This window comes from Hyperolius riggenbachi, chromosome 10 (assembly GCF_040937935.1).
Source record: "Hyperolius riggenbachi isolate aHypRig1 chromosome 10, aHypRig1.pri, whole genome shotgun sequence".
Taxonomy (NCBI): Eukaryota; Metazoa; Chordata; class Amphibia; order Anura; family Hyperoliidae; genus Hyperolius; species Hyperolius riggenbachi.
In genome coordinates, this window is record NC_090655.1 from 192,096,088 (window position 1) to 192,115,551 (window position 19,464).

Below are 19,464 nucleotides of genomic sequence, written 5' to 3' on the forward strand. Positions count from 1 at the left end.
AAAAAAAAAAAACCTGTTACATAAAACATACCCTTCCCAACCCCAGCTCAACCACTCCATCACTATCTCTGCTGCAGAAAACCAATTTACTAATGTACCAGAATAATGGATGGTTCACATGGATGGCAGGAGGCGTTGGGGCAGCTGGAAGCCGCAACGTCCTGTGGCGTCTCGTTCGGGGGCGGTAGTATGGCGATTGTCGGCTTCCCGTTGCGATTGGCTGAAACGACGTAGTAAATCGGGATGGGAATGCTGTGTTTGCACAATCAACGGTAATCACTTGAATGGGAGCGTTTAGCCGACAAGTCCCAAACAGTAAATGCCGCCAAGCGTCCGTGTGAACCAACCCCTAAAGACCTGTAGTCTAGATGCATCCCCATTAGCCATTAAGCTTCCAGTTTGGCCTGGAGTTCTCTAACACACAGTTCCCCATCCCTGTCCTCAAGGCCTACCAACAGTGCATGTTTTGGCGAGGCAATTGGTGTCTCAGAAGAGCTGATTAACTACCTCTGTGGATTTCCACAAAACATGCACTGTTGTTGGTACTTGAGGACAGGGTTGGGGAACACAGCTCTAACGGCATACCATTCTGTATTCTGATAGGGAGTCCTTATGCACCGCATCTCCTCAGCAGTAAACGTGTTAATAATACATTTCTCCCTTGCTAGAAGAAGATTCTTTGTCATTCTGTCTTTATGAAGTTGGGTTTCCAGTTCATCCTGGTGAAACTTGCAGTAATTCCTCTTGCTCCTTACCTTTTTTTTATCTCCTAGGGTTAACTAGTAGAAGAAAAAGCAATGAGTATAAAGGGTTAAATGAAAGCAGTGGAAATTGGTTTCTAATTTTAGGCTGGACATTGAGGTACACAGAGCTATTATATAAGATGTAGGAAGGGATCCTTCGGTTTAGTATGCTCCTGCAGCCAACTGACCAAAAGCCCTGACATAACCATAAATTAATTTCCTGATGCAAGTGGCCTGTCTGCTGTGCCTTGCGTTGTCTGGCGATGGGCAAACAATGTGCATGTGTATTCACTATTTCCCATTCATTTCAGTGGAGCTGATGGCTCCTGTGAGTCCACTGTTTGCTATCTGGGTTGGAAATAAACAAATCTGCAGCATACTGATCCAAAATATCACAATTTGTAACTTTTCATCTTAGTAAATCCATAATTGTGTTATCTTTGTCTAAATTATAAGTATAGGAGCACTCATGCTGATTCTTATTATATCAAGTAAACCTTTTTTTTTTCTCCCGTTAGGTGTGGGTGACTTTGCACTCTCGGAGGTGAGCTTCTTGCCGGACCCGTGTCCTCTCCCTGATAAACTAAAAAAGCGTTCGCTAAATGAAAAGGAGAAGACAATCTATGCCCCTCTATCGGGTGTGGGTGGTGTTGTGTATGATAAAGATGCCGTTTACATTGACCTTGGACCTCATCACGTTCAATGGGAGCAGCAGGTAAGACATACAGGTTCATATGCAATTCACTTTTTCCCCTGAGAGATAAGTTTTCATCTTTGATTTAAAACATGTTTTTAGCACTTTGCAATTGAAAAAGTACCAAAAAGTAGTTGAAACAATACTGTACAAATTATTTTGAGCATTTGCTGGCAGTTTAAAAGGCATTTTAACTTTATTTGTGAAAATAATTAACTTAATTGTGAAAATATCACCTATATCATTTCAGCGAGCAGCAAAGCCTTCACATGAACTTGTCCAGAGTCTGAAATCCACAAATGTCACAATTGATTCCAAGATGTCCACCAGCAAAGTGTCCCTATTCACAGACTCCAAACCCCTGGGCATGGAGGATATCGAAAGAAAAGAGTGAGTGTTGTCGTATCTAATACATTCACACATGATTTTATTTCTTCTTCTTCTCTTGTACGTAATGTTTGAGAGAAGCAAAAAGCTGCTCATCAGATTTCATGTTCTTCAGATTAGAATATGATTAAAATATGATTGGTTAATGCAGGTTATAGAACATTTTAAGTATAGTATTATTCTCCTCCTTATGATTTGTAATCTATATTTATTTCTGCTGTACATCAGTTTTGCAATGCCTACTGAGGAGAAAGTGGTTGATGCTAAAACTGGACGCGTTCGTCGCAAAGCAGTGTTTAAAGATAATCCCGATGATGGGACTGGGGAGGAACAAGAGGAGGAGGAGGAGGAGGAGGATGATGATGATGAAGAGGAGGAGGATGATGATGATGAAGAGGAGGAGGATGATGATGATGAAGAGGAGGAGGAGATAGATGGAGATGATGGTGGTGAAGAAAGTGGTGAGGATGATGAAGCGTCTGAGGAGGAGAGTGATGAAGAAAAACCTAAAGCAGAGCAGGTTGCCCCAAGAGCTGTTAAACGTATGAAACTTGAGGGGGGAAAAGAGCCATCTTTACCTGAGTTGCCAATTTTTGCTGATAGTGATGACGACCTAGAGCATAGTGATGATGAACAAAATGGCACAACAAGGAATGATGATGTGGAAAATGAGGATGCATCAGAAAGTGATGAGGAAGTACATGTAAAGAAGGGGCGTGTCCGTACAAATTCAGCACAAATTGGGGACAGAAGTAGGAAACCGCCAGTATTGGACAGTGGGAACTGCACTGGGGAAGATGGGACATCTTCTGAAGAAATGGAAAACAGTGAGACTGAGGAGAAGGGAGATGAAACAGAAGATAAGGAATCTGATGATGAAGGCTCTGAGGAGGAGGAAGAAGATTCTGAAGGTTCCCCTGATGAGGAAAGTGATGATGAGGAAGACTTGCTCAAGGATGATGATGCATTTTCGGAAGATCATGATATTTCTGACGACACAACTGGTGAGTCATTCTAGTCTGTATAAAATTGTCTGACTCTTCCCTTGTAAGTCCTAGCTTCTTACACAAGGTTGCAGACTGGTCATTAAATTTGTATGGCTTTAACAAAGAATATGTTTTTCAGGTGCTTTAAAGTGGAAAGAAGACCTGAAGAAGAAGGCAGCTGAGGTTTTTCTCCGTCATCAGCATTCCGTTCCTAACCTCCGAAAACTCGTGTATGGAACTGGTACGTTGGCTTGAACTGACTTATTTAATTAAAGGGACCCTAAACTGAGAGGGATATGGATGTTTCCTTTTAAACAATACCAGTTGCCTGGCAGTCCTGCTGATCTCTTTGGCTGCAGTAGTGGCTGAATCGCGCCCCTGAAACAAGCATGCAGCTTGATATGCAAACGTGTTCAGAGGCCGTGGCTGAAAGTATTAGAGACACAGGATCAGCAGGAGAATCTGGCAACTGGTATTATTTGACAAGGAAAAATCCATATCCTTCTCAGTGTAGGTTCCCTTTAAATTGCGAGTTCCTGTTCCTTTATATAGCTGCATGAACACCAGATATCCCCATAGATTGTTTGCAGGGGTGTATATACAGGTATTCATCGACTTACGAACGACCTGCCCCTACGAACTGCTTAAAAGCCAATGTTTTCCACTACGCGAGGAAATAAATATTTGTCATCTGATTATACATTTTATGTATTTTCATATTTTCCTTGCTCACTAATTGTTTGCTACTTTTCACAATTCGCTCAGTGGCCAACACCAAGGAAAACGAGGATAGAGATGAGGGAGAGGAACTGGGTGGCCTCTTTCACGTGAGTCGGCCAGAGAAGGCATCCAAAAGAGCGGCAAATGCTCTAGACTGCTCCAAGTTTGTGACTGAATGTCCTCAGGATTGGGATGATGAGGAGGTATGCGCAGAATACGTTATAATTAGCTTTATATCAAATGTAGGGGTTGATTAAAAAAATGCTGGTAACAATGTGCCCACCGGGCGACAGTGTTATCAGCCTGTACTGAAAATATTAAAGCTCATTGCGCCTTAGTGTGACGAGCATTACCTTAGCAATGCGTGTATACGTGTTACGAAAGTGATGTATCATGCTCTATGCTACTGCTTAACGCACGGTACACTGTTTGCATGTGTTGCTGTGGTAACACTCTTTACACAAAGAGCACTACTATTTTCAGTACAGGCCAGTTACATAACCACACGATGGGCAGTGTTACCGCCCTTTTGTGAATCAACCTCCTAATGTCTTTGTAGCCTTTATTGTAATTCCTTGGTAGACTTAATTGTTTGGGTATGAATTTTGTGCACAGGGAATGTTTCAGGACAAATGAAAATTTGTGCAAAAATATTTTATGCATTCATGAATGTGTCTATTACTTTGCACCGCTGTAACAGACAATGGAATCTGTTTCTCCATTAGCAATGGATGTGATTTCTCTGGTGGTTCCAGCGCTGTGCTGTGGCCTCCAGAGGAATTTCATAGCTTGCAAGCGAGTGGCAATTATATGCCTGTTTGACATCATTAGATATACCATATTTTTCAGAATATAGGGCGCTCCGGACTATAAGACGCACTTAGGAATAAGAGCAAAAATCAACTACTAAACCTAGGTCTGTCTATAATGCAGGGGCATCTTATGAACCTTTTGCCCTCCAAACTGTATCTCCGCTAACTCTATCTAAGCTATACCGATCAGCTAAACTACACGAATTCCTGCTGCTCTACCAGCTAAGCTACACTACACACTACAATACACTAACACAACACTGTACTTACACTACACTAACTAGACCTTTCCTTCGCACTCTGCACTTTTTTTTTACCATATCATCTGAATATGACGCACCCACTTTTTGAGGGAAGAAAAAGTGTTTTATATTCCAAAAATATTCTGAAAGTATGGTATTTGAGAGACTTGATTGCACTAAAGAAGGGACCTCTGTGTGTCAGAACGTTTGGCCATTGTTTGCTGAGTAAATTTACTAATGGTGAAAGTGCTGGTCTGCTGCATTTGTTAATGGACTGTAAAAGAAGGTGCTGTCAATTGCCCCTAAAATTTTGGCTTCAGCACTCTGTTTATTTCTTTATGGCATACACCAAGGGAGTGCAGATTGAACCCGATTGTTTACACTTCCACCTAATGGTGGCCACTGATGATCCAATCTCTTTCATCCAATATTACCATTTTTATGTAATGCTGGAATACACACGTCGACCCGGTGGCTCGATTAGCCGCCAGATCGACTCCCGCCGCGCGTCCCTGCGGCTGCCCAGATCGATTTCCGCTCGTCCCCGCGAGCACTTCCTTATCAGCGGTTCGTTTTCTTCCATTGTCCGCCCGCGGGAATAGAGCGTGGAATCGATCCGCCGCATGAACGGAAACGTCGGAAATTATCAATCGAGCCATCAGCGGCTCGATTATAAAGGAAGAAACGCACCGTCTATTCCCAGCATTATATAAGGGAACTGCCTAAATTATCCATTCAATATATTGACTCAATACCCTTATACTTCATAGATTTGGTAAAATTGGATGAAAAAGATTGGATCATTAGCTTACCTGAAAGCGGGATTGTCACTATAAAAATAAAATTTCAACAGCAACTGGTCTGAGTGTATTAAGTAATAAAGATGCTAATCCTGCATTCAAAACTTTCAAAACTTTTTCTGCTGTTATGGTTTGGAGTTATCACATACCTTAGAAGCACTGACCCTTTAATTGCCATTGCCAAACAGTTGCATGCTGGGTAGTCTTTTTATCTAAAATATATTCCTCCTCTTCCCTTTATTTCCCCTTCCTTTTAATGACCTATGACAGTGCACTTCCTAGTATAGACCTCAGTGGGAGTGTCTGAAGACTCTGGGAGGAGGGCGGGTCACGAATACATAATTAGCAAGAGGAGGAAAGAGTGAGGGAGGAAATGTCAGGAGGTCAAAGGTAACCAATATGGAAACTGTCTAGAATAGGATTCTCTGCTTTTCCTTTATATAATTTACATGAAGCATAATGCAGACAGTGCAATACATCTGTTATACAAGTAGAAATAGTATTTATCTACTTGTATATGTGTTTTATATTTCTAGGTTAGCATGGGTGTCACTTGTTCTTTAACAGTCTGTTAGGAGGTCTGGAGAATGGTTGTGTTTTTATACTACAAAAAAAGAAAAGGTTATTAACCTGAAATGTTAACCATTAATCATAGTGGGTAGAGCTGTGATCCCACTTGTAAAAAACAACAAACTGTACTAATCGGAATTTGTTGTCATATCGCATACATATCAAAGCAAGTCTGTGATATGTCAACAATTATGTGTTAAATAGAATATGCTAGAAATAAATGTAACTTCTGCATTTCAAAATAATTTATTGACACACTGATAGTACAGCACTATATAAATACTGTATCTAGATACAGTGCTGTACTATCAGGGTGTCAATAAACAGTTATTTTGAAGATCAGGCATTATATTTATATCTTGTTTTTTTTCTGTCAGACACGAGTCGTTCTCTTGTAATTCTTCTAACTGCTTCATATTATTGTTAAGTGCTACAACCATTCTTTTTTGTTAAATAGAATATTCCCAGAATGAGCGCTCAGACCAGTGGCTTAACAACATTTCAAGAGGCCTCACAGAAAGATTTTGTTGTTCCCACATCTCCCAGTCAGAAGTACACTAGAGCAATTATAACTCCATCACATACATGAGTGGACATAACAGCATGCACTCATAGCTATGTATAATACGTACCATTTATACTTAAAGAGGAGCTGTTAGGTATAAGGTCTCAGAGAAAATAAACACATATATCAGTAGCTAAAGATTGGCTGTACTTACATTACATATGCATTTCACTGTCCACGTTTGGATTTCACAGAATTTGTATATAGTATATGCAGAGATAGATGCTCCTGCCAGCTCATGGCAGGCTCCATGTTTTTCTGTCAAATGTGTCGTCATGTCCTGGCTGCTTCCTGATCACAGATAAGCTCCTACTTGAACAACACAGTGTGCGGTGAATATTAATGAGCCATGTGGCTAGGAACAATAGCTGACTCCTGCAGAGTACTCTGCCCCGAGATTTATCAGTGCTACACGCTGGACTGATTACAAGCTTCTGTAACGTCTCATTAGCAGCCGAGGGGAGGGCCCCAGAATGCTTTGCAGTTTAGTATGCGGCTTGCGTCCTTATGGGTCTATAACAGACTTGCTGATAAGCACACATCAAAGGTAACTGAGATTTTTATCTTCACTAATGGCTTTTGGGCTTCCTTCTAAACTGTTTAACACAGGAGAATAGAGGTTTAAATTAGCTTCTGCAGCCTGACAGTTACTCTTTAATACTCCACCATTTATACTAAATACTCCCCCATTTATTCTAAATATTCCCCCATTTATACTTAATACTCCCCCATTTATACTAAATACTCCCCCATTTATACTAAATACTCCCCCATTTATACTAAATACTTCCCATTTATACTAAATACTTCCCATTTATACTTAATACGCCCCCATTTATACTTAATACTCCCCATTTATACTTAATACTCCCTCATTTATACTTAATACTCCCTCATTTATACTAAATACTTCCCCATTTATACTAAATACTTCCCCATTTATACTAAATACTTCCCCATTTATACTAAATACTCCCCCATTTATACTAAATACTCCCCCATTTATACTAAATACTTCCCATTTATACTTAATACTCCCCCATTTATACTAAATACTTCCCCATTTATATTAAATACTTCCCAATTTATACTAAATGCTTCCCCATTTATACTAAATACTTCTCCATTTATACTAAATACTCCCCCATTTATACTAAATACTCCCCCATTTATACTAAATACTCCCCCATTTATACTAAATACTCCCCCATTTATACTAAATACTCCCCCATTTATACTAAATACTTCCCCATTTATACTAAATACTCCCCCATTTATACTTAATACTCCCCCATTTATACTAAATACTTCCCATTTATACTTAATGCTCCCCCATTTATACTAAATGCTCCCCCATTTATACTAAATACTTCCCCATTTATACTAAATACTTCCCCATTTATACTAAATACTTCCCCATTTATACTAAATACTTCCCCATTTATACTTAATACTTCCCCATTTATACTTAATACTTCCCCATTTATACTTAATACTCCCCCATTTATACTTAATACTCCCCCATTTATACTAAATACTCCCCATGTATACTTAACATGCCCCCATTTACGGGCCGAGGTAGAGGCGAGAAAGGCTCCAGCCTCGGCGCAGTGCTCAATTCACTCAGCTTTCATTCCACTATTGTGTTTGAAGCAGAGAAATAAGAAAAAGGGATACATGGCAGAGACTGCAAGCCAGATAACTAGGGATTAACACCCCCCCCCCCCTCCCCTTGCCATTCCAATTATATCAACAAGGGGGCGGCGCAGCACTTTTTTTTTTTTTTTCTCCATTCATGTAGCTAGCCTAGCGCTAGCTACATGATAGCCGCTGACAAGCGGCATGCCCCTACGTACTTCGATCGCCACCGGCGATCTTTGCAAGCAGGAAATCCCGTTCAGAGTGTCAGAGCGAATCCCGATCCACCCCTCAGCGCTGCCAGGCTGCGCAAGGGGTCTGGAGGGGGGGTGGCGGCGGGTAGCGGCGAGCGGCGGCGATCGAGATAGGCATGCAGCTAGCAAAGTGCTAGTTGCGTGCAATAAAAAAAAATTTGAAAATCGGCCCAGCGGGGCCTGAGAAATCCTCCTACGCTGGTTACCCCGAGCTGAGCTCGGGATAACCGGCAAGGAGGTTAAGGTGTTGGGGGCCCTGTGGCGCCTCTTAGTCTAATAGCAATCAGTGTGTGACGGCTGGATTGGGAGGGATGGGGGGGCGCACTTTGGTGTCTCAGCCTTGGGTGCTGGAGGATCTTGTCCCGGCTCTGCGTACAAGGTGCAGAAAAATTCAAAGGGCAGTGATCCACCTGACTTGGATGCCCCACCCCCATATTCCAGACCCCATAGCAGCTGCTGTGACACCATCCTTTATCATCTTCCTCATTCTAATAGCTTTCTAGTAATCATCAGTTGTATAGTGTGCTTCTATTTCCTGGTTCTATTACAGGCGCACTCACTGATTCCCTTACTAGGATTGTGGTCCCAAACCATTACCATCATTTATCAAGGAAGGATTTATGACCAAAAAGCAGCACCACAAAGGTATGTAAACAAAAATAATCACAATTTTATTAAGTACATATTGCACACTATATATAAAAACCATTAAAAACACATCTGCTGGTAAACTTCATATAAAATATGATCAATATGACACCTGTAATAGATGGCATAGATATAAATAAGACAAATATTTTCACCTTATGGTGCTCAGATAAGAGCTCCCACAGAGAAGAACCCGGGTTCAGAAAGTGCTCATGTGAGCTAAATAAATAGTGCAAACAATGTGTAATAATACAAGAAAGTGCATAAATATCCACATGAATAAATAAAGTGCATAACCATATGACAAGGGCACATGTAAATACAAATGCCACTAGTGCAAACAAAGCAGAGTTGAATGCTGTATACCCTGCATATTATGATGCTGAACTGCAAAGGTGCAATGTGCAGAGAGGGAGCGCTTACGTGACCCGAGATGGAGAGAATCGAGGTTACCAGCAGGAGGGAAGGGATGTTCCCGGCTGACTGCTCTACCAGTATCGCGGCAGTCACGCCGCTTTGTCAAGAGAGAGGGATCCAACAACATGTTTTTATATATAGTGTGCAATATGTACTTAATAAAATTGTGGTTATTTTTGTTTACATACCTTTGTGGTGCTGCTTTTTGGTCATAAATCCTTCCTTGATGTATGTTCATTCATGACCTAGCACACATTGATTGACACAGTTGTGCAGAAATCTTTTCCCGTGTGCATTACCATCATTTGGCGCGTTTTACAAAACCATATTTTGTTTGTTTCTTATAAAAAAAAATACAAACATTAGAGCGGTTTGTACCATGTAGATGAAATTGCTCCATATAACCAATAATCATGGTCATAAACCGTTATCTGTAATTGTGGTAGACTGAACATTTTTTGTGGGTCTTTCTTAGGTCATGGACTGCATCCGAGACTGTTTTGTGACTGGGAATTGGGAAGCTGATAAAGATGCAGAAAAATTGCTGCAAGAAGATGGTAAGCATAGACTGCTACAGCATCTGCTCATACAAAAGTAGGCAGGCCTACTGGTGATGTGGGTTTAAAGCAAATCTGTGGCCATCACACTGAAAATGGTCTCTTGTGTTGATATATACCAAAGTACTGTGGGAGTTTCTTTTTTGCAGAGCAGATCACCTGTCTCCACCCACTACCTTGCTCTTATTGGCAGGGGCAGCTTTGTGTTTACAGGAAAAGACTGGCTGGCACTTTCTTCCCGCTTTTTGACTACTATCTGCGGGTGATCATGGGATAGGTGGAACCATTTGGACAATTCAAGTTGGTGTTAAGACCAACCAAGTTGTGTGTGCCATTTACACAGTCTACACTGCAAACTTGCCTATATGTGTCAGTGTCAGTATGAGGGATGTTACATATTTCCTGCTGTTCTGACTTGCCTGAGGTATGAGTGGCAGCCTCACCCTACTGTCACCCATCTAAGGCTCACAGCTTTAAAAAAAAAACAAAAAAAAACTTGTGATCAAAATCAGATCCTTTCCTTGAGAGGGAAGCCTCAGGATTGTATTGAGGCTTCCTTCACTACTATTTGTTCCCCGTTGCTGAGCATGGCCCCACTTCACATCTGGCCCGCACAGCTCCTCTTCCTGAAACGTAGCTGCGCAGGCCCAGTACCTTGGAGCCCGTGCCTCCGGCTTACTGCACATACGCGGACAGGCTCGGTTGGCAATGGCGCTGCCACGCTTCTGGAAGAAGAGCTGCGCGGCATTGATATAATTTTCTGGGGGCCACGCTCAGCGACGGAGTACATCAGAGCAGGAAGGGAAGGCTCAGCACGATCCTGAGGTTTCTCTTTCTTTAGGTAAGTATCTCATTTTGTACCCGAGCTTTGGGCTGGGGTACTCCTTAAAGGAACGCTATCAAAGTTTTTTTACTTTTTTTTCTGATCCCCTTTAATAGACAGAAGAGTTAGTAATGAAACCTAGATATTTTTTTCTTTTTTTTTACTACCACTGTCACTTTATCAGATCTTACATATGCAGTGCTAGGAGTGAAGTTGGGTGGCTTCTAATCTTGTTGCCATGCCATGCACAGCCCATCAACTGGCTCCACTCCAAGCACTGCAAATGTAAGATCTAATAAAGTGACAGTGGTAGTAAAAAAAAAAAACATCTGTGCCATTACTAACGCCCTTCTGCCTTTTAGGCTGCTTTCACAGTAAGACGTTACAGGCGCACGTTAGTGCAGCCTGTAACAGGGGCGCCTGGAGGCACAGGCACTACAGGCAGCCACTTGGGGCGGCATGTCTGTCACTAGGCGCTGGTGGCCTTCATTAATCTCCCCATTTTGCAGGCTGAGGCTTGTGCACGCTGCAGGGCTCGCTGCTCTGGCTCCCAGTGTCCTGCATAATTGCACAGCCTTTTCTCGCCCTTTCTTCCCCCGCTGGCCAATAGAGAGAGAGCAAGCACGCTCTGTCCCTCCTCTAAGGCCACCCCTTTCTGGTTTCCCTGACAGCCATAGGCACAGTGCAGTGTCTAGTACTGCCTGCGTGTGGCCTTAAGCTCCGCCCCCCGCCAGCCGGAAGTTCGGGGTTCCAGTCTGGCTACCTAAGCCAGCATGCCTCCTGTATCCCCTACCTTGAGCCTGACCTGGGTGGGAGAGGTGAGGGGGCTGAGATGCAGCCTGCAGCAGGGGAGACATGAGGAGTCAGTGTGGCCTGCACTGTGAGAAGGAGCAGGCAGACAGGCAGAGAACTTCAGTAACAGGTGTGTGAGCAGAAACAGCAGGCATCATGTTACTACACAATGCACTGTTTTGACTGTGATTTGTGCACGGATGGAGCTGCTGTCAGTCAGTCAGTTCTGTCTGTGTGAAATCATTAAAAGGTGAAAATCAGCACTCTTAAGCAGCCCATACACTCAGCCGATTTTCTGGCCGACCGATCGATCCCGATCGATCAATCGATTGCAAATCGGTTGGCCAATCGACCGATCGACGGCCGATTTCGATCGATTTCGATGGATTTCCATCGAACTTGCAGGGTGGAAAATTTAGGTCGATCTGATGAGATTGCTTATCAGTTTGCATTGGCCTTAATGGAAATCTGATGGCAAAAAAATGCCATCAGATCGAATTTCAATAGATTTCAAAATGAAATCTATTGGAATTCTTTCCTGGTAAAAAATGTTCTAAAAACGCATCAGATAGATCATCAGATGCATTTCTTATCTATCTGCTGCCAATCTGACGAGTGTATGGGCACCTTTATACTCAGAGGCAGCAAACACACAGGAGATGTTATCTCACTTTTACTGTGATGTCCTCCTAGCAAAGAATGCAGACTGTGCTTTCAGGGATCCCAGACACATGACTAAAGGTGCCCATACACTCGTCAGATTGGCAGCAGATAGATAAGAAATGCATCTGATGATCTATCTGATGCGTTTTTAGAACATTTTTTACCAGGATAGAATTCCAATAGATTTCAGTTTGAAATCTATTGAAATTCGATCTGATGGCATTTTTTTGCCATCAGATTTCCATTAAGGCCAATGCAAACTGATAAGCAATCTCATCAGATCGACCTAAATTTTCCACCCTGCAAGTTCGATGGAAATCCATCGAAATCGATCGAAATCGGCCGTCGATCGGTCGATTGGCCAACCGATTTGCGATCGATCGATCGATCGGGATCGATCGGTCGGCCAGAAAATCGGCTGAGTGTATGGGCTGCTTAAGAAACAATCCAGGCACCAAGTTTCCAAGCCCTGTCTCTCCCCACACCCACCCCACCTTCCTGCACTGTGTAAAATTTTCCTACAGAAATTAGTTTGTGGATAATGACTAGAAGTTGGTATCCGCGTTTGATGTGTGGGGGACATGGTAACTGCGTTTGAAGTGTGGGGGACATGGTATCTGCGTTTGATGTGTGGGGGACATGGTATCTGCGTTTGATGTGTGGGGGACATGGTATCTGCGTTTAACCTGCAGGGGACATGGTATCTGCGTTTGATGTGTGGGGGACATGGTAACTGCGTTTGATGTGTGGAGGACATGGTAACTGCGTTTGATGTGTGGGGGACATGGTATCTGCGTTTGACCTGCAGGGGACATGGTAACTGCGTTTGATGTGTGGGGGACATGGTATCTGCGTTTGATGTGTGGGGGACATGGTATCTGCGTTTGATGTGTGGGGGACATGGTATCTGCGCTTGATGTGTGGGGGACATGGTAACTGCGTTTGATGTGTGGGGGACATGGTATCTGCGTTTGATGTGTGGGGGACATGGTATCTGCGTTTGATGTGTGGGGGACATGGTATCTGTGTTTGACCTGCAGGGGACATGGTAACTGCGTTTGATGTGTGGGGGACATGGTAACTGCGTTTGATGTGTGGGGGACATGGTAACTGCGTTTGATGTGTGGGGGACATGGTATCTGCGTTTGATGTGTGGGGGACATGGTATCTGCGTTTGATGTGTGGGGGACATGGTAACTGCGTTTGATGTGTGGGGGACATGGTATCTGCGTTTGATGTGTGGGGGACATGGTATCTGCGTTTGATGTGTGGGGGACATGGTAACTGCGTTTGATGTGTGGGGGACATGGTATCTGCGTTTGATGTGTTGGGGGACATGGTATCTGCGTTTGACCTGCAGGGGACATGGTAACTGCGTTTGATGTGTGGGGGACATGGTATTTGCGTTTGATGTGTGGGGGACATGGTAACTGCGTTTGAAGTGTGGGGGACATGGTAACTGCGTTTGATGTGTGGGGGACATGGTATCTGCGTTTGATGTGTGGGGGACATGGTATCTGCGTTTGATGTGTGGGGGACATGGTAACTGCGTTTGATGTGTGGGGGACATGGTATCTGCGTTTGATGTGTGGGGGACATGGTAACTGCGTTTGATGTGTGGGGGACATGGTATCTGCGTTTGATGTGGGGGGGGACATGGTAACTGCGTTTGATGTGTGGGGGACATGGTATCTGCGTTTGATGTGGGGGGGGACATGGTAACTGCGTTTGATGTGGGGGGGACATGGTATCTGCGTTTGATGTGTGGGGGACATGGTATCTGCGTTTGATGTGTGGGGGACATGGTAACTGCGTTTGATGTGTGGGGGACATGGTAACTGCGTTTGATGTGTGGGGGACATGGTATCTGCGTTTGATGTGTGGGGGACATGGTATCTGCGTTTGATGTGTGGGGGACATGGTAACTGCGTTTGATGTGTGGGGGACATGGTATCTGCGTTTGATGTGTGGGGGACATGGTAACTGCGTTTGATGTGTGGGGGACATGGTATCTGCGTTTGATGTGTGGGGGACATGGTATCTGCGTTTGATGTGTGGGGGACATGGTATCTGCGTTTGATGTGTGGGGGAATCTTTCAGGATTTTCTCCCATTTGCATCCCCCCAAATGTAGATTTACCCCCGGTGCCCCTGTATTAATACTTTACCTGTCCGGTGTACGCACTGGTCGCCAGCATACTGCAGAAGGAGCTAACACGGAAAAGGAGTGCAGACACTGGAAATGTAAGGTATTAATGCAGTGGCACCGGGGATGAAGGGGGGGGGGGTACATATACATTCGGGGGGACGCAGCCGAGGGTAATTCACAATCATTGTACACCGTTACCGCTACTGACCCCATGCATGTTGGCTCGAGATTTTCCAGGGTGTCCAATCAATACTTGGGACCAATTTCAGCCCAAAGTTGGTTGCATCATTGATCAAGCATACTTTTGGCAAAAATACTGCCAAACCTACAGTATGGCCACTGAAACTATCCCTCGCAGGAGCTCACAATCTTGTCTTTTGAGAATGTATTTTGTGTTTACAGACGAGCTATATGGCGATTTTGAAGACTTGGAAACAGGAGAAGTGCACAGAGGCAAACCGGAGTCCAAGAATGAAGAGGTAATCTCCACAATCCCTTTCTGATTCAGTTCATTATTAATCAATTTTTATTCTAGCAGAAAGGAAAAAAATGGTTTAAAGAGCTGAATTGCATCCCAGCATATTTAAGAAGCCTTATTTCTGAAATGACAGAACACATAATGTTAACGTTTTTTTAACCCCCCACAAAAGTGCAAGATAAGTTTTATCTTTTTCAATTTGTCCATCTCTATCTGCAGCACCCATCTTGTCGGCCCTCCGGATCTCGAAAGAGATCAGGAAACTTCAGTTGCCCCTCCAGGAACCACTTTCTTGTAACACCCAGACCAGTGTCTATTGAGATGCTCATCTTCTGAGTTTGTTTCATATTTAGGCCTGGTTCACATTGGCCAAAAAAACCTAAAGTTTTAGCAGACAGTACTGAGCGGACTACAACGGTTCCAATGTTAACCAAAGGATCTGTTCACAACGGTCCGTTTGAAAGGCTCAGCAGTGATTTTTCTGTATCAACGGATGCGCCGCATTGACCGCACGCTAACTGAATGGAGGGTCACGGATAGAAAACTGATGCCTTTAAGAACTGGTCTGTTCCACAGATATGTTTTTACATGGATCAGTCTTCCGTCTGTGCCAATGTGAACTGAGACTTATTGCACATAATGTGCGGCTTGAAATTGAGAAAGTAAAAATCCCCTGTCAGTAGCTACTGAATATGTTTGGCTCATATTACTTTATTTTGTCCTGTGGGCTCTCCCCCGCTCTGCCTCCCGGTATGGCCGAATGGTTTCCTCAATCCCTGTTTGTATGGACCCGCTCTGGCCTCCCACCACTTGCTTGTTTGAAGAAGAACGCCGTCAGCAGCTCCGCCCAATTGACTTCGTCACATACACGTGACTCATCAGGGGCACGGAGCTACGGCGGTGCTGTTGTTACATATATTATACTCGTGCTCTATGATTGGTTCAGGGCTGCCCGTGTCCCCTCCCCTCAACAAAACTTTATTAAACTATGCAATCCAGCGTGGTTAACAAAGAACATTTTGCTGGAACTCACGCCTGGATGAAGGTTAAAATGACATTTAGTTAAAATGAGGAAGTATATTCCATTGAAGTATTTTGAGATTATAAAGGGAAGATCCCCAGTGAAATTTAGATAACTACGGACATCCTGTCAGGTTTCGCAAATGAGACCCCGCAGTTTACATAACATTATCATTGTATAAAATGCCCTATATAAATATGCATTAAGAGATGTGCTACATTCAAGACTCTATATAATAAATCAAAGCATAAGTTCATATCCACTCCCATATTAATATATCCTGCAGCACACATTACCTACTATATTTGCTTTCTTAATAAAATTCAACACTGCCTGGGGCAAAGTTGTTACTACACTGCAGTGAAATTGTACATTCAATTGGATGCATAATATAGGTAATATTATATGGTTCCATTCAATTTAAGGGATGCCTGCTCCTTAGGGTAAAATGTTGTTTTTTTTAATCCAGTTATAATTTTATTAAAGGAGGAAGGTACATTCCGGACAATAAGTATAGGTATGGGCTGCTTTCCATGCAGGCAGTCATTCAGTGAACCTCCCCCATCTAGCCTTGTTCAATAAAACATTTTAGGTCAATATCAATGTTAAACCCTTTTGGTGTTAGTGTCTCAAGTTCATATATCCATTTTGTTTCCTTTTGGGACAACAATCTAATGAAGTTACCCCCTCTCCAATGATTTTTTACTTTCTCAAGTCCACAGAAGAATAGATGAGCTGGATTTTGCTGATGTCTCCATCTAAAGTGAGAGGACACAATGGCCTCAATTAACTAAGCAGTTTAGACTAGTCTACTGCTGTTTTTTAGTCTACCAATAGTTTGGTCAGTTGCGTCAAAGGGGAATTCACTATTACCAAATGTTTTAGACCTGTTTTTAGACCTGGTCTAAACCATTTGGTAATTAGTTGAGTAAAGCAAGGGAAATGATCAAAAGATGCAATTCACAAACCAGTATCTATGACTGACATCCTTCTCCTTTGATGAGCTCTCCTCTGGATACAAGTAAACTCCTGCATAATTAACTCAAAAGGTTCCATTCTCACGTCTAAAATACCTCATAGAATTACTTTACCGACAGAAATCAGCTGGTCTCATCTTTGTCAGAAAAAGTGAGCGTGGTTACTCATTGTTTGCCTTTGTGAATTGTGTAATTACTGAATGTTAGACCAGGTCTATAAACAGGTCTAAAACATTACACCAAACCATCAGTAGACTAAAAACGGAAATATCTGTAGACTAGTCCAAACTGCTTAGTGAATTGAGGCCATTATGTCCCTTAACCCCATTTTTTATGTTGCGGACATGTTCACCTATTCTAGCCTGTAGTGACCTTTTTGTGCGTCCCACATACTGTATACCACATGTACACCAAAGTAGGTATACAACCCCCTTTGTGTTACATGTAATGTTCTGGCTAATTTTTTTCTCTATTCCATTTTGACTGATATTTTACTTTAGACATTTTAGTTCTCCTATCTTCCCTACACCCCATGCAGTCCCTGCATGGGAAGAAGCCCTCCTTTTGCCAGAACGGACCTAAAGAGGTTTTTGGGGGATCGACACAGCTTGGTACCAATATATTTTTCACGTTTTCGGTAAAAAAACCCTAGGTCTATCAGGTATCACATTCTTGAGTCCAGGGTCCTCTTTCTTACTTCTCAGTGTTTCCAGTGATGAATGCCACTTCCTGATGGATGTTTCTGATCTCTATTGAGGTTCTGAAGATATTTTTCCCTACTCCCTCTTCCCACCTCCATCATACATCTTTGCAATTCTGTCTCATCATAGCCCTTAGCTTTAAATCTCTCTGTCATAAGGTGAGCCTGGTCGACATAGCCTTCCATGTACAGTTCCTTCTAATGCGAGTCATCTGTCCCTAAGGTGTTCCCCTAATCCAGTTAGGATGATGATTACCATTTACAGGCATGAATCCATTCCGGTCGTCATTCTTAACCCTTTCCACTTTGAGTTCTTTCCTTAAGGAAGTCGTTTCTGCTCGGAGTTTTTTTTTTTTTTAAAGAAATGCGCTCTCCCTTTTACTCTCTCTCTCATTTTAACATGGAACATAACACCGTAAATGGTATATCTTATTTTAAAGAACACATTATAACGTTTAATTTGATACCTTATTTGGACAGTTTGGCATCTTCTATTGGCTGGTAGCAGAGGAGAAAGCCAAGGTATGGTAAATTGAAAAACAGTTTCCTGGCTGTAATCTGGGCCTGCGTGAGAAAGTTTCGCAATAATAGGTGGTTTTATGCCCGCCACCCGGGGTCTTACTGTCCCTACACACAATGCAATCGTTGGTATTTCGATTGGGCAGATTAGCAATAAAATACTGGCTACTATTTACACCCTCCCCCAGTCCATTCCATAGGATTCCATTGATTCCCTATGCAAATTTGCAGGCAATCTGCAATAGAATCTGCAGAATGGAATCTGCCTAAACGAATCAGGAACTATTTTTTATTAAAAAAAAAAAAAGCCAGGAAACTGAAGTAACATTTAAATATAAATGTCACTTCCTGCCGGCCAGGATCGCGGATTTCCGGTTTGGGGCTGGAGGGCACTGACTGTGTGGGCATGTAGATTTACTTACCCACCAAGGTGAGAAGCAAGATCGGAGTTTTCAGGGGTCCGGGTGCGCAGCAAACATCGCTTGAACAAATGTCCCGCATATCGGGACATACGAGTGCAAGGCGGAATTCGCGATGTCCACCTTCCTTATGCCGTGCATACACGGCTCGTTTATTGCGCCGGATCGAGCCAGAGGCTCGATGCCGGCGTATCCCCGCTCGTCCGCGCGGATCGATTGCCGCTCGTCCCCGCCCACGCTTGCTTATCACAGCTCTGTTCCCTGCCATTGTCCGCCGGCGGGAAACGAGCGGGCGCGGGTCGAGCGGCATGATCGGGCCAGCTGAATATTATCAGCTGGCCAGATCAGCTGGTCGATACACGGTACAGAAACGTACCGTGTATCCCCAGCACTAAATATCAACCTACTTGTTTTTTGTTACATAGTTTGGTTGAAAAAAGACATCCACCCATCAAGTTCAACCAGAAAAAAACACCGTGCTAAACATTCACATATCCCAGTTGATCCAGGAATTGACGAATAACCTTACAAGGCCTGGGCCAATTAGCCTTAAAAGGGAAAAGTTCCTCCCCAACTCCAGATGGCAGTCAGATAAATCCCTGAATCAACTCTCCCGGGAATCGGCTGGAGCAGGGGTCCCAAAACGTTTTCGCTCAAAGGATGGGTCAACATACTTCAAACTAATGGGGGGCCGGAGCATACATAATGACGTAGAAAACATTACATTGAACCTAGGTATTGTAAACTATTACCTGTTAACATGTGCAGCCCTTTAAGGTAGCCATACACTGGTCGATTTGCCATCAGATTCGACCAACAGACAGATCCCTATCTGATCGAATCTGATCAGAGAGGGATCGTATGGCTACCTTTACTGCAAACAGATTGTGA

At 43.2% G+C, this 19,464-nt stretch overlaps 1 protein-coding gene across 2 annotated transcripts in view; it reads left to right on the plus strand.

The window, feature by feature from the left end:
* Positions 1–19,464, plus strand: part of LOC137534108 (ribosome biogenesis protein BMS1 homolog) — a 67,814-nt gene that overhangs the window by 32,881 nt on the left and 15,469 nt on the right. For both annotated transcript variants that reach the window (XM_068255472.1, XM_068255473.1), the window contains 7 exons: positions 1,262–1,458; positions 1,688–1,827; positions 2,053–2,828; positions 2,950–3,051; positions 3,576–3,733; positions 9,952–10,033; positions 14,862–14,938. In XM_068255472.1, the coding sequence (XP_068111573.1) occupies positions 1,262–1,458; positions 1,688–1,827; positions 2,053–2,828; positions 2,950–3,051; positions 3,576–3,733; positions 9,952–10,033; positions 14,862–14,938 (1,532 nt within the window). The remainder of the gene's footprint in view (positions 1–1,261; positions 1,459–1,687; positions 1,828–2,052; positions 2,829–2,949; positions 3,052–3,575; positions 3,734–9,951; positions 10,034–14,861; positions 14,939–19,464) is intronic.